Genomic DNA, 16,577 nt, shown 5'->3' with positions numbered 1-16,577 from the left:
CGCCTTAATGAAGCACTGATCATAGCGTAATATGCATATCTCCATTAACTTTCAGCTTGTTCTGATTTTGAATAAATTTGTGTTCTCAATGTACCCCCTAATTAGAAAACTCTTTCCTTTTGCCTTTCATATTTTACTTAAACTATATGTCTCGACAATTACCCAATATAATGAAAATAATTATTTCTCTTTCTGGTATATATTTCTGGCAAATGGAAACGGGAAACGTCTTGCCATTGCCATGTCTGCATTTCTGTCGAATAAATTCCGTCATATTATTATATTAGAATTATAAAATTAATTCTTAGAGTAAAGGATCAGAAAGATTTTGTAGAAGAATAAACTAAAAATAATAATACTCATTACACATATATTTTTAAAGGAAGATATAATTTCCTTTCTTTTTATTTCATAAACATAAAATATGAATATGTGTAAATATTCCCCACTTTAGCAGTTCAGTTAGAAACTCTCAAGAATTTTTAATGCATGGCAACACTTCCTCTTTCAGAAGTGAAGCGGCGAAATATAAAGAAACGCTTTCCGTGCAAGAAAGTTTTACTAAGCTGAAATTGTGTGATGTTCCCATGCGTTTTTAAGTCATTTTAGCTGCCCTCGGAAACATATTAACAATAAAATTCCAATTTTAATTTTAACTGTTTTAAATTGTGTATTTTAATTATACTCTTTGGAGGTGTTAAAAGAATTTTAATAACGCAGTTTTAAATCTTTAAAGGACATATTACTTGATTTTTGAGAAGCGTAAAGGTAACGCTTTTTATGCATCTGTACCTTAAAGTCACTTAATCCTTGAACATTTTCTTAAAAGACATATGTAACTTCATTGTGTATTGTGTGTATATAATATACATATACTTTTATCGTTTGTTCTTTGTTTGATGTGATATTCAATACTTCTCTTTGCATTTTAATGGACTTCGGTCTGAAACTGCTTTTATGTGTACAAATTATTTAGGTTTGAATAAATTAATCTGAACCAGTATAAAATCAAAACTAATGTCTTTTTATAATTAAATTTTTTAATATATTAAACGTTAACATTATTCATAAAACTTCTATACAGTAACGTGTTTCTAAGTAAGACATGTTTTCTATGTTTTAAGTACATTTATGTAACTATTTTAGTCTGCAATTTAATGGTAACCAATGGAGTTTTATTATTAGTACTTGCATAATAAAATTCTTTTAGCAAACAAATAAAAGGATTTCTTTACAAAGAGTTAAAAACAACAGATTTTTATTACTTGAAGGACTTATCTTGCAAATTTTGAGCATAAAACTAAAATTAGAAATAACTCTAAATAAAAGAAAACTAATTCATTTAAATCAGTTGAGAATACGAAAAAATCCTAAATATTAACTATACATGAATCAATAAACTGAAAAATCTATTCATAATTTTGGAGCCAAAATGATTATTTTTGTGTACAGCTACAGTGTTATAGCATTATTCGGCATTATTCTGTGTTATTAAGAACATGTTACGGTTCAATATGTAAGAACGTTCTTCAGATTTGTGCATAATTTTATTTGTAGTTAACAGAAATTTTAGTAATTTCAGTTAACGGGTGCTAATCATAACTATGGTTTGTTTTATGTGAAAGTCTCGTGAGCTGTGTTCCTAAGGGGAGGAATGCCATCGTTGAGGACGTTCTAAAAGGAACTGGCTCGTTATGCATGGGGAAACCACGAAAACGTCCATGTATTCAACCCGTTAGCGGGAATCAGACCTAGGACCGAACTACCAGTGTTCAGTGACCTTATGACAAAACATCATAAGTGGTAACCTGTTTATTCCATAATACGATTATCTTTGTTATTCGGTCATTATGAAAAAACGGGAAAGGTAACATTGTAATTTTCCCCTTGACATTTTCAATTGCATTTTGTTAACGGCTAATTTACTTTGTTTTATGTTTATCATTTAATTTGAGGAAAGTTTCAATACAGATTACGCAATTCTGTAATGCAGAAAGGCGAAGTTAATGTTAGTTTACCGCTGCTCACTCTTATCTGGTTTTGCCCTCAATTGGCGTCAATTAAATGGGAAAACTCAAACGCTTGCGGAAACGTTGAATGTGAAATCATTTGCTCAATCCAACTTTGCCATCTTGAGTTACTGTTTTATACATTTTCATTTACAATTTGGGTATTATTTCGAAGTCATAATTATTATTTTCATTAAACATAAGTTTTCGTAACATTTGGCTTTTTTGTTTTTACAAGATACTTGGATTTCGGTTTGCCATTTACCATTGCTCTCTGTTAGCAAAAGCATACTGAAATTCTTTTCTTTCTTCAGCCGCTCGTGGCGAAACATTAGTTGCTAGATCCGAGTGAGAGTTCCCGTGAACATCCTATTATCCTAAGCGAAAATAATTACTTTAGAAAAGCCCTGATAGCCATCCTTCACATAAACAGTCTTACTGCCGTCATTGTACAATTTTATGTTCTGTCTCTCAATTTTTAACAAAATATTGCATATACATTTTCCAAATGCATTAGAGTCATGCAGGTTTTAAAGTGTAACAGATAAAACTACGATTTTACGTAATAATAATAAAAAGTGCAAAATATTTAAAAGAATAGTTTATAGAACATTCAATTAAATTCCGAAAATGAAAAATTTATATTAGCCGTTACTCGATTTTTAAAATCATAGTTGGAGCATTTTAGCAGTTCAAGTTATTGCTTTTAATGTAAATACTTCGTTCTCGGACACTATTAGTATACGTCTTCAAGGTTTTTTATTCGATATTTTTCATGCAAAAAAAAAAAATTACTGTTATACTGCTTATATTATGTTATGTAATATACACTCTAGCAGAACTGAAAAGTTATAAATGAGAGATACTGAATATTCATAATATCAACTAGAAATGAATTCCAGTAATAACTGTTTATAAAGTAGCAACATTAACGTCAGTAACATTGCAGTATACAATGTCTATGCAATGACTGGTTTGGTTTATTTGATCATAGCAAAGCACCCTAGGGCTATTTATCTAAAGGGAGGGATACTTTGGTGAAGGTGCTCTAAGCGAAAGTGGCTGGTTGCACATGGGAATACCACGAAAACGCCCATGCAGCTAGTCCTTCCCAAGAAATGAAGTCGAACCCTCGGTGTTCAGCAAATTTATCACTCTGCCTCCTCTGCTTAGCTCCACGCAATGAAGTTGCAATCAGTGCCTTGGGTGACATTTATTATTATGCAAATCGAACTGAAGTAATGGTATGCATGACTTAGTTTAAAACTCATTATGATACGTTGCGTAAAAGCAAAATTTTGCACTGAATCCAAAATAAATTCTAAATTCTGTTTCCATGTGAGGCGTTTACTTTCAAACGACCCACCAGTGGTGAAGTTGCTGCAGACTGGTTGTTCTATCCGTAATTTAAATCCCGCGAAGAGGCTGGATGCAAGGGCGTTTTCGGGATTTTCCCCATGTGTAACGTGTATACGAGCCAGTTTCCCTTAGAAATTCCTCCACAAATTCATCCTTCCCCTTAGGCTGGTAGCTCTCAAGGCTTTGCCGTGATCACATAAACTAAATTTCGAGACAAAAATAACTACAGGGCTCTTAGCAAAACTTGGAAACGTCTTTAGCATCTCCATGACGTTTCTCAATTTCTAAGTGCAACAAGACAAATTTTCTACAAATGCATGAATACCAATTCGGTTTATAGCGTGGAGGATTTTAAGTAATTAAGAGCGTATTTATGACTGAGTAAAAAGCTGTTGAACAGAATTTATTCAATATCATTTAAAATCCCTGTGAACGAGCGTTCTGGCTGTTATGAGATTTTAGCAATTTCTAATTTAGCAATTTCTAATTTTAGCGTAGGCATTCCTTACCTTAAAAATAAATCCGAGTATGTTTCCTTCTGATCAATTAAAATATAAAATAATGGTTTTCAATTTGAAAGGTTAGATTCATGCATATTATAATCGATATTCTTAAATCTGAACTCCACAAATCTGAAAATAAATATTCTAATTTTATACAGATTTAGGATTTGGAATGAATCTCAAAGAAATCTGTATATTAGTTCAAAACTAAACCTTTCATAAAAAAATGTATATATGAATGGAATTGTTGAATATATTTAAAAAGGTTAATACTAACAAAAAAGTCTTTTTTGATTGCGCGACGAAAAAATGTATTTTCATTCTTGCCGAAATGAAAAACGAATTGAATGAAATTTGCTTTTACATTTCTATTAACCGAAATACGTTTTTTTAGTTCTCATTCGGCTAAAGGCAGGCCACATATGTGAAAAATACCTGGAGTGCTTTGCTAATCGGCTTTCTTTAAGTGCTCTATTATTATCCTAATTTTATACAGGCAAGGAAGAATCTAAAAGAATATAATAATTTTCTGCCGTAATCATGCTATGTTTTAAAATTTAAATTCAATATGTTGAGAATCGGCATAAAATAAAAATGAGACACCACTTCCTTGAAAATTAATTTTTGCCAGAAATATTCCGTACTTTTCGAGTTTTCATATAGGATTGAAACTAGTCTTCTGCGCTTTAAATCAACTGAGTTGAAAATTTCCGCAAGTGCCTGTGTTGATCTGCAAGTGCCCTAGAGCTTCATAATGTTTCGGTCTGAGTGTACGATTAACATGAACAAATATGCGCATTAAATTTTATATCAAATGTGACGTATATCTTCAGTATTTTTAATATATGAAAAGAAATATTGAAAGTTCGTATTCAAAATTTAACTAAAAATTCTGATCCGAACTTCAACTAAAGTGTACCACTAGTAAACGTTTTCATTAAATATGTAAAACTCTTGTAAAACGTAAATTTGTTTTAAAATATAACCGGAAATCCAAATGCAGTTCTAGCAATATATCGGAAACACTTCGCTATTCGGAATAAACTCGGGGTTCGAATCCCGACGAACGGGCTGGCTGCATTGGCGTTTTCGTGTTTTCACAAAGTGTAATCTGTATAAGGAGGCACTTTCCTTAGAAAATCTACCACGAAGGCATCCCTTCCTTTTAAAAAGATTACTTTCCTCTAAGCTTCTGATTTGATTCCTACCAATGTTTTCTTCCCATGCAAAATTTAAGAAAGTTCCACAATTACAGTGTTGACGTTTTCCTTTCTATCGTACGACTTCAGTTTAGCGATATTTTTTACAGATCTTAAACGGGATATACAAATGGAAGTCATTAATTTCATGTTAGTCAATTTTCTGTTATAATTTCTTAAACGTTGTTTTAACTTTTGAATTCCTAGCTTTTCCTTAGACTAATCATTCTACAACATTAAATTCCTTAGATTTTCAATGCACACTGAGGTCAGTTTTTCCTTTCGTAAGCTTAAGATCTACTATTTCTTCAGGGCATACCTAAGCTTATACTTTCATTGATTAACCCTTTCCTAATCATTCTTAACTGATTCCATATAGCAATTTGGTTAACACTACTCACTCTAGATTTTCGAAATTCTAAATTTTTGATCAAAGGGAAAAAATGAATTAATGATTATACACTAAAATTTTCTTAAAATTAGAAAAATCCAGTTTTTTTTTTTCCATCTGTTCTTCTTTCACTCTCATTTTTCAACTAATCGTGCTTTTCTGGATGAATAAACGGTTTAGAAGAAAATTTCCTGAATGCTGCCACTTCAACTCTGGTTCCAACCCCAACAAACGGACTGGCTGACGGGGATTTTCGCGGTTTTCTACATTTGTTACATAAAATGCGAGCAAATTCTCTTAAACTGTCTTTCACGAAGATATTATTTACCTTAGACCAGGGATACTAACTAACATATCTGTACCTGCCTCGCTAACATATTAGCACTACAAGGACTGAAATATCAGTCAAAAGTCACCCTATGGATAGTCATCAACACTCTTGCTGAGCCCAGGGTACTGAGACACTAACAGTTTTCTAGGCTCCTACTTTCCCACCACTAACCATGGGCCAGTCAGAACCACCTTCCCGGCCGGACCGAGACCACTGTGGGGTGGGCTTTGAGAACTTGGCACGATGACTGGCTGTTCAAAATGGCTACCTGCAAGGAATACGCGGGATGCCCTTCGCGTTAGGCTTTACATGGATTACCAAGGACAGCAATGATCGGACGCTCAATGGCCCAGGTGCTATTTGGCTACCAATACCCTGGTGGAGGAGACTGACACCTCCCGGCCTATGAACAGTTAGGACCATGGACCATCGGGAACCGCCAAGTTTAAAAATTTTATACCCTAGTGGCCGATACTGCCGAGGTACAGATCCTAGTCAGTATTGCACAGAGCGCTCTGCGTCAACCTCCGGGGTGGTTAAACCAGGAATAGGCAAACTCCGGCCCGCCGAAGGTTCTATCCGAGCCGCGGTATTAAGTTTTAAATTGACGATCGGAGGCAAATTAAAAGAAATATAATATATATCCGTCTCCTTTTCTACTCTGTATAAATATTATTTTTTTCTCCCTTTTTCCCAAAGAACTGATGGTCTTTTTACTTTCTCTATTTTTGTTCTACAAAACATGAACTGGCGGAAATAGCAAGCACAGACAGCTTTCAATCGGTAAAGTGTTAAAAGCGGAAGTTCTTTGTTAGTTATAGCTGTAGATATGTGGCATCAAGCGTTATGTCTTTCTCGGGGAGCAAACATATGGGAATCGAATATACAAAAAACGTAACTTTAACTTAATTATCTTAACTTAAAACTTAATCTGTTTGCTGGACAGCTAGCTAAGAACGACCTGAGGTTAAATTCAATACTCTCGGTAAATGAAGAGAAGCTTCAGAATTATGAAGATGGCTTGAAAAACCTGCATTTTGAGTTCGAACGAAGATTTCAAGATTTAAGTGCCATTCAAACAGAATTTGATATTATTACCATGCCTTTCAACGTAAAATTGTGAAGCATGAAGGTCAGATTTGCAACTTGAATTAATTGAATTGCAATCTAACAATATCTCAAGCAGTTGCTTCTAAACGTGACAGTTATTTTACAAATCGTTATCGAGATAAATTTCAAAAATTTAATATCTCACGCCCAGAAAAGCAGTGCTAGGCTTACTTCATCTTATGTATGTAAAGTGTTTCCAACTATGAACCTTAGAAAGAATTATTTCAGAAGTAGACTGACAGATGAACATTTAGCCTTGTTCCTTAGATCTGTATATTTCGCTTCGAACCTCAATATAAGGAACTTATGAAAATGAAATCGCAATTTCATTCATCTCGCTAACATATTTAAACAGTAATACTTGTATATTTTTAAAATTTTACAAAAAAACATATTGGCCCGCCAAACATTTTTTCGATTTTTGGGTCCGCGACCGAAAAACGTTGCCCATCCCTGGCTTGGACTAACAGATCTCAAGTGCTTTGCTCTCAAGATCTCAAGGATTCAAATAATCCTGCAGCTCGTGTTTCCTATATATTATGATCATTATTATTGATTATAATTGTACAACCGAAGATAAGATCTCTGCCTTAAATTTAATGATCAAGAATGTACTTTTCAGGACAGTAATTTGAGTCACTGAAAGCAATTTTTATTTTCTGTATTTTTTCCTCGGTGTTTTTTTGCGAAGTTTATTAAGTATTCATCAAAAAATGAGCTAAACGTAACATAGCTTCTTTATATCTACATTAATTTTGCAAATCCAGGACACAAATCTCTCATTTATACTACGTGCGCAGTCTTTAATCTGAATTATGTAAATTATTAGCTTCGTACAATCGCTAAAGCAATGACAATGTACCATAAAACGGTCAACATATCCCCACTGCTGGCAAATATACTTTTTTGCCGACGTTTCCTTTCATTAGCCTGTGCTTTGTTTTCCTGGTAAAATTTATTTAAAATTTCCATTTCATAATTTCAGACTGTCCTTTCTTATCTAGTGATTTTTTCCATGTGTAACGTTTGTCCGAGCCAGTTTCCCTTAGAAAGACCTCCAAGAAGGCATGATTCCACTTAGCATGGAGCCAGTGAGTGCTTTACTATAGTCAAATAAACTAAACCAGGCTTTTCCATCTCACTTGTGAATTTTTAATTCATGATATATTCGTTCGATGTTATGCAAAATATATATTTGGAGAATACAAATATGCTTTTTGATGCATAACATGTAATGTTTTGAACATGTAATGTTTTGTTCAATATGCGTTTAATAAACGTTATGATTTTAATTTCATTCTTTTACCAAAGACTAGTGATACTCCACATTTAAACTTCTTATTCCATGCACGTTTGTCCTCAGATGTATATATGTGATCAATTTTGCCTTCAATAATCTTTTAATAGCTTACATCTATAAAATTGCCCCATACCGATACATTTTTCCTCCTTATCCATATTTACCTACTCCATGTAATGTTTTGGTCAACATGGTCTCATTTAGATCATAGAAATTGTAACCTTTTGATGAAAATTGAAAACTTTATAATTTAGTCGATAAAAATGATTTTGTTTTCCGAGCTCCTGTATTCATATTCAGTCTCCGACCCACTAGCAGCCGAGCGAAAGAGTCGCTAAACACTGTCCGAGGTTTGAATCCCGCTAACGGGCTGGATGCATGGGCGTTTTCGGGATATTCCACATGAGTAAACGTGTATACGAGCCAGTTTTCCTCAGAATATTCTCCATAAAGGCATTCTTCTCCTTATGACAGATCCTCGAGTTCTTTACCAGGATCTAATAAACTAAAACCAAACCTTCTCAATCTCAAAGCTTGTTTTCATGTTTTAGCTGTTCTAGATGGAAGTCTTGATAATACTGAGTGATATTGGATTTTATTAATGTTATAGCATGTTTTCTAAGCAAACATAATTCGATTTGATAAGTGTAAGATTTATTTTTATGAAGACTACGATTGAGGGATTATGAAAAAACCTCAACCGATTCATTTTATAGTAGTAAACGAAACCTCAGAAGGCCTCCGTCCTTTAAAAATGAGTCCATTAACCATAATATATTCTCAACCTCATAGCTTTATAAATTATTTCAGGATTTCGCAGTGTTATTGTAATTAGAAATAATTGATTACCATAAAAGCTCAGCAACGTTATTCCCTCAGATTACTTTAAAGCTTTGGTCCATTTTTTGCAAAAGTAAGTAATTTGCACATCAGGATGACTTGTATATTTTATTGCAGACAGGATTGACATGCGTTATATTTTCTGAGCGCTTATTTATGACAAATCATAATGCTGGCATACTGAGTAAGCTCATTGTACTCACGATTGACAGACAAAAAAACTAAAGCAATAAAAATCGACAATTCTACAGCTGATATTATAATCTTCCTCAAAGTATGGAAAGCATTTTTTTGATAATCCAGAAATTAGTTTCTACTATCGAACTAAGGATCTCGCCCACTATATATCTATATATATATATATATAATATAAGGTGTTTCAGGAAACTGGTTACAAACTTTTAGGATAGAGTACACCTACGCTATGGAAAAGCACATAGCAATGCGTGCTCGGAAACGCTTTCCTGACACGGTAGTGGCGACACAAAACACAAGAATGTAAGAACACGAACAGGGTGCGAATAATGCTTATTATGTTAAGTGCAACGGAAACCAAGAAATAAAAACAAAACCTAACTATCTTCTTCAAAGAACGCGTTCTAAATAACGATTCGGGAGCGCGATGCGGGAACAGTTCATTATGCATCTTCCATGCGAATGTAGATCTTGTGAGACATAACATCACAGTTTTGGCTCTTAATTTCGAAATCCTTCTTTAATGAAGATCGTTATCTGTTTTTGTTCTTATTTTTTGGTTTCTCATTTGTTGGTTTATATTTGTTTGTTTCTCTTCCACTAAATGAAATATATTTTGTCACACTGTTCATGTCCTTTCTTTTTTGTATTTTGTGTCGTCACTACAGCGCAAAGAAAGCGCTTCAGACTATGCATTGTTATTTGATTTTCCATCATCTAGGCAATTTCTTTTAACGTACTAAACTAATTTTTCCCTTTGTTTGGCGCAAGCATCCACAAGGTTTTGGGCCAGAAATTACGATAAATCAAAATTCATCATCTAGGTGAGCTCTATTTGTCCTGGAAGTTTCTAACAGATTTTCTGAATCTGTATCTATCTATATATCTATACCATCTATATATATAAATCTCAAATGTGCAGTGATATGCAACAGTTACGTAAAACATTTTACTGTGCATTGTTATATTTTTATTTTCTTTAGCGATTATGGTATATTTTTTACGTGCAATGATGTTTTACGATGGAATCTATATACAAGTATTGATCAATATTTTCTGTTTCCAGATTTTTAATTTGACAGACAAAAGTGATTTTTGATGGAATATATGCAGAAAATAAAGTGGGTTTTCGATATATTACGGAGCTTCTACCTCTGGGCAAAGCTTTATGAATGCATAGAATTGATTCTTTTTTATACTAATACGATCGATTTACAATGTATCGACAAGAAAGTTTCGGAAATATGCTTTCAGTTGAAATTATTATTATTATATGGTATGAAATGTATTATAAAATGTTTCAAAGGCAATGTAAAGTACATTCTGTCGAAGCTGAAGCAGGCCGAAGGTTCAATTAATTGTATAGGTGTTTCTATAAATTGGAAAAAAGATGTTTTATCTTACAAGCATTTCATTTTGAAGAGGCATTTATTTAAACCATTCCGTATATACGCAGTATATTACTTTGAAATGCAACATAATTCTCCCGAAACATGTCATGGAGATTCTTCAGATGAGGAACAAGAAATCCAACCATCACTAGGATCTCAGTTCAACGCGAGTCAAAGATCACTTGAAGTAGATAAAATGATAGATAGAGACGAGGTTAGCGCTGATAAAATCATTACAGAACCGAATGCGGAGGCTTCAGCAGCTGATGCAAGACGAGTTACGTCTTACCAAGAAAAAATATCCTCATCAGTACAAAAATTCTTTCAGAACTTCACAGAAACTAATAAAGACTATAAACCACTTTCAAAGTCAAAAGGTAATGAGTGTCTTCAATTACCAGATCTAACGGACTTCTTTAAAAAAAATCTGAAAAGGAAAACTGAGGAAGAATTAACTCCAGATGCAAGTAAAGAAACAATATTTAAATTACCAGATATCAACTTATATCGAAACGCGACAAGAAGATTAACCAGAAAATCATTAAAACAAATACCCTTAGGCCCCTCATCTAACACAAAAATGTTCCTTCCACGTAGGGTTAAAAAAAAATTTGACAATCGTGTTATTGAAAAACTCATTTCAGAAATTAGAAAGCATGCCTTATATCTTCTTAAACTCAGTACAAATGATGAGCACAATGTACTAAATATAATAATTGCCAGACTAGAAGAATTTCGACCTCATCTCAAGGAAGTAAACCAAACCGAAATACTAATAATAAAAAATCTTAAACTAATTGCAAAATGTGTAAGCATGTTGTCTTTTGCGTTTTCAAGAATGAATGCCAACTACGACGCGAATGAATTTAACACTATCATATACAATATTTTCCATACTCGATATAAAATAACAACAATAGTAGGAGATGCTAATGATTCAAATGATAATCCAAATGTGATCTTTACCCGGATTCTTTCCGAGATCGTACCAGTGTTAACATGCATCATGCAAGTCGCAAGACCTTACTTTAATGAAACGGTATCTGAGATATTAGGCGAAAACCCTCATTTACCGAAGGGTTCTGGAAATGAAGATAATGAAGATTCTAAATCACACTTTGAACGTCGATGTGTTTTAGAGCCTAATATTTATAAATCTGCAAGAAATCCTGGCGAAGTGAAAGATTCACACTCTTCTCTCGAGCCTTCATCGTCGGACTTCAACAGTGCTCCTATTTCCAAAGAAGAATCCTGCAAAACTGCAACAAAGGAACAGTATATAAATCAGAATGTGGACCCTACTAAAGTAAAAAAGGACCATAGGTTTCAAAAAAAATTCTATAGAAAAATGCGTGAATTGAGAGAAAATGCAGGAAAGAAAGATAATGATATAAATGTTAGTAACTCTAAATGCGAAAAACCTCATTTACCGAAGGGTTCTGGATTAAATGAAAATTCTAATCCAGACTTTGAACATCGAGGTATTTTACAGCCTAAAATACATGAATGTGCAAGAAATACTGGCGAAGTGAGAGATTCACACTCTTCTCTCGAGCCTTTATCGTCGGACTTCAACAGTGCTCCTATTTCCAAAGAAGAATCCTGCAAAGCTGCAGCAAAGGAACATTATATAAATCAGAATGTGGACCCTACTAAAGTAAAAAAGGACCATAGGTTTCAAAAACAATTATATAAAAAAATGCCTGAATTGAGAGAAAATGCAGAAACGAAAGATAATATAAATGCTAGTGACTCTAAAGAACTTGAAGCAACCCCTAGCAGTTCTTCCGCCAATGAGACGTCTGTTTCGTTATCGCCAGATAGCATAAAATCTGGTATTTTGCATATAGCAGGAACACCACGTTCCTTGAAAGAAGATTATCCTTAAAGTGGGTTACAAGCAGATCAGCCCGAACCTGAGTTTCCTGAGACAGGTAATGATGAGGATGCGAATGAAAAGTAGCAGACAGATAAAGATAATGAATGATTATTATCTTCCGGAATAATATAACACTTCAAATTATTCCTCGAATAATAATTCAGGTAGTTTTAATATCAGAAATTTTCTAGACATTTCCTTAAATAATATTTTTTGGTATTACAGAGAAGCGTGGTCAAAATCTTTCATCTAGTCTTTTTTAATTATCTGAATACATAAATGAAATGAGCTGGAAGAGTGTTATTTCTAAAAGCATTTGAATACTTGGTATACGAATAAGTAAGATAGTAGCAACAGTTCGCAAAATATACAACAAAAGAGAAAACTAAATCAATGAAACCTTTCGGTTAAACATTGTTTATTATCCTGAAACAATGCTACCTGTACAAGGAAAATAAAGAATAATATATCTGTTAGAAAATTTAGCCCATAACAGTAATTTTGAAATATTTCTATGCAGGAAAAAATGTTTCCCGATATTAAATTGTATGTAAAATAAACTAGATTCTTAAGATACTTTTAATTTCAAAATAATTAAGCCACCTCAAATTGAATATAGATCTTTTCAAAACTTAAATTGAACGAATAATGAAAGCAATGATGATGAATTAATAATGGAAATAATGAAAATTTTAAAAACCTTCATATATATTTTTCAATTATTTAGAACTTATTGATATGTGCAACTAGTTTAATGGCCAATTGCAACTTAACAATATATCTATACTAAAGCTAAATATCTAGAATTTGAAACGATCATCAACTAAAATTTATAAGCTCATATATTAAGATGTTAGCAAAAATATTAATGCCATATAAATATCCAAATATATATTGATTTCAGAAGATGACATGGAAATTAGAATGTAAACCTAATCATGCACAATTATGATGAAATTACTGTTAATGATATTTACAGTAATTTGATTCAGTTGTGAAAAATCTTTCGAAGAACTTCAGCCATGTAAAACAAAACTGGTAACCTAGCAAAATACCTTCACCTACAAACTTGAGTAATTTTCTTACAGCAAATGAAGCAGGTTATATTTCATCATTTACTAGTATCTAGAAAACTAGTAGAAACTGGAACAAATTTCAGCTGGAGTAAATATTCATAATTGTCAAAACCTACGCTTTAACTTGAAAGCTTTCTATACACTATTAGAGAAATGTAAATCACATTTTCCAGTGAACAGTTTTTAAATGCCTTTAAAATTATACCGAACGGTTTGATTTCATTATATAGTATACCTCGTTTCTTATTGGGTTTATGTAGAAATTTAATATTTTTATTCATTGAAGCTTTGTTGCTATATGACTGTATTTATTTTCAAATACTAAAGAATTTTTATTTATTTGAATGTTGTTCTATCTTTATAAAAAAATAACACTTTATAGACTTGTTAGAGTTCTCAATTTAAACACCAAATTTCTTATAATAATATTTTAAACATTATTCATTACATTTTCATGCTAGTCCAATCGTGTTTAATGAACATATTCGCTTAAAGATATGTTCCCAAATTTCGAGCCGCTCGAGGTTAGGACACAAATGCATTTCCATTTAGCTGAGAGCGCGTGCTTTAATGATTTCATGAACATCTATTAATGCTCATCTCTGCAAGTAAATAGTTGGGACGAGAACTATATTTTGCATGATTTTATTGCAAAGCCACGATTTTAAAATTACAATAATACTGACCTAAATATGTAAGATGCAACATACACTACATTTTGGCATTTTGAAAAATTTTTAATGAAAATGAATTTTGAAAAATTTCTAATTTCTGGCAAATTTTGATTTTAGCTAATGAATACTGTAACTAAGTTTTTAAAGAAGTAATCAGTGAATTTGATATGGAATTCAAATTAACCTGTTCCGCAAAATTGCAATAAATATGAACTCTTGTATGCACTTTTCCGAATAGGCTTTTAGTTATTGTAAAACTCTTCTTGGCATTACATTTCGTTCATGCCTTTAATAACGACATCTACGTATGTTTTTACTTTTCAAAAATTACTATATAAAACTAGAAAAATCTTCTTTAAGCAATGCTATTCTTATCACTACACAAATCTCTTCTAGGAAAGAACAGGAATAAAATGGTTTCGCATTTTGAAAAATTAGATTCAGATTTTATATATAACTTGATGGCGATACTATAATTGCTATAAATGTAGCGGGATAGAGGGCAGTTTGTCTTGTATTTTTCATTCCTTGTCATTCCAACGGGTTTCCTGCTTTCAACTGTGCTGAGTGTAATTGCGGATTATCTGCTGTTCGAAGTTAGTCCACGGAGGCATTCTTTCTTACAGCTAATTCAATGAAATTTCAATTAATACATTACGCTACTAGCCTATATATTTAAGCACTAAATTTCTGATTATATTCATATCAAATGCTATGCACATTAAAGTGTAATGTTCATAAAGAAACAAAAGTCTCACCAGCGACCGATCGGTTAAACTCTGAACACTGAGTTCAGGATTCAAATCCCAGCGAACGCGCTGACTGTATGAGCCGTTTCGCGGATTTTTAATGTGTAACGTGTATACGATCCAGTTTCCCTTGGTTAAGTTCTTCACGAAGTCATCCCTTCTTTTAGGGAGACAGATCTCGATTACTTTGTCAAGATCAAATAAACCAAACCAATCATAACAAAATAAAATCAGTAAGAGCACTGATACCGTCGATTCATTATACATTTATTACGAATCGCATAACATCCGAATATTCAATAAAACTAAAATTTCTCGTATTTCCGTTCATTGCAATCTAAATGCAATTTAAAACTCTGGGATCGGAATTAGCCCACCTGGGGTGTTTTGTCGCAGACCTTAATCTAAGTTTTTTGAAGCCCATCCGATTGAGAATTTTCAGTAGCGATGAAAAAAGAAGTCTGGCTAATGTGTGCCACCAGTGGTTGAGATCATACAATAGTGATAACTTAAAGTGTGTCCAAATCGCGAAGAGTGAGCTGAATGTATGAAGTTTTCGGGAATTTTACCATTCAACTTTAGTATAAATAGGTTTTCCTTCGAAAGAATCTTAAAAATTGTTTTACAATTTTATCCACTCAGCCATTTGTACGCCTCAGGATAAAAGAGCAATAGAAAAGGGGTGCATGCCACGTGTCTGATTTCAAGCATTTTACGAAATTGGGCAGAAAACAACGTGAGTTAAATTTAAGTACACAAAATCTTATTCCTATTCTTGCAAGAAAGATTATTTTTTTCTGGATAATTACATGCTAATGCTAAGTTTCGTAATTATGGTAAAATGCTTAAAATGGGCTCATTGTTCTGTGAAAGAATGCAAAATTGCAACGGTTATTTCAAAACTATCCTATTGATAGTCTACACTGAAGCATGCTCATGAAAAGTGCGACAATATTAACATATTTAAAAGGTTAAAGAAAGAAAATGTCATTTCACGGATTTCGAAATATGGAACGATATGAGAATTCTTGTTTCTCGAGACCGAATAAAGGAATACCGTAAACTATGGCCGTAATTGCAGTAATGCATCTCTCGTGGTGTATCGCACAGTAAGAACTCAAACGGCCAACCACTGAAGTCACGTGAACAAAGTCACTATTTCCTGTAGCACCGTGGGTTATTTCATATCAGTCACACTTAAAGATGCCTATTATAGTCCGAATGCTGTCTGAGACTAAGTGAATAAGCATAATACTACCACTTGGTAAACAAGGCCTCCATGCATACACTTCATTTCACTTGTTCGCTTAACTGAAATCGGAAGTTTATTAAGTCTGAGGAGCTACACGGAGATCGTTGATAATAAGTGGCATATAGCTTTGCATTCAAGCAACTGGAAATAATGTCATTGAATTTTATGTCGAATACATCTGAGGAACGTTACATTCCGAAACAATCAAAGCCTTTTTTTCTGTATCCATTTCAATACGCCATAGATCTCCTCTGATGCAGTCACTGTATCTACTCTACATTGCTGAGCTTAAACCTGTAGAAACTGTTTTTAATATAGA

The 16,577-nt window shown here is 33.1% G+C and overlaps 1 protein-coding gene across 1 annotated transcript; it reads left to right on the top strand.

Moving 5' to 3' along the window:
• Window positions 1–574: 574 nt before the first annotated feature.
• On the top strand, window positions 575–13,928 carry LOC146998051 (uncharacterized). Its single transcript, XM_085813113.1, has 2 exons — window positions 575–768; window positions 10,304–13,928. The coding sequence occupies exon 2, from the start codon at window positions 10,336–10,338 to the stop codon at window positions 12,514–12,516; it is 2,181 nt and encodes a 726-aa protein (XP_085669239.1). The 5' UTR covers window positions 575–768; window positions 10,304–10,335; the 3' UTR covers window positions 12,517–13,928.
• Window positions 13,929–16,577: the final 2,649 nt, after the last annotated feature.

This window comes from Stegodyphus dumicola, chromosome 3 (assembly GCF_044657685.1).
Source record: "Stegodyphus dumicola isolate Sdum_Otavi_A_Nest chromosome 3, ASM4465768v1".
Classification (NCBI taxonomy): domain Eukaryota; kingdom Metazoa; phylum Arthropoda; class Arachnida; order Araneae; family Eresidae; genus Stegodyphus; species Stegodyphus dumicola.
This window is presented reverse-complemented; position numbering and strand designations above follow the sequence as displayed.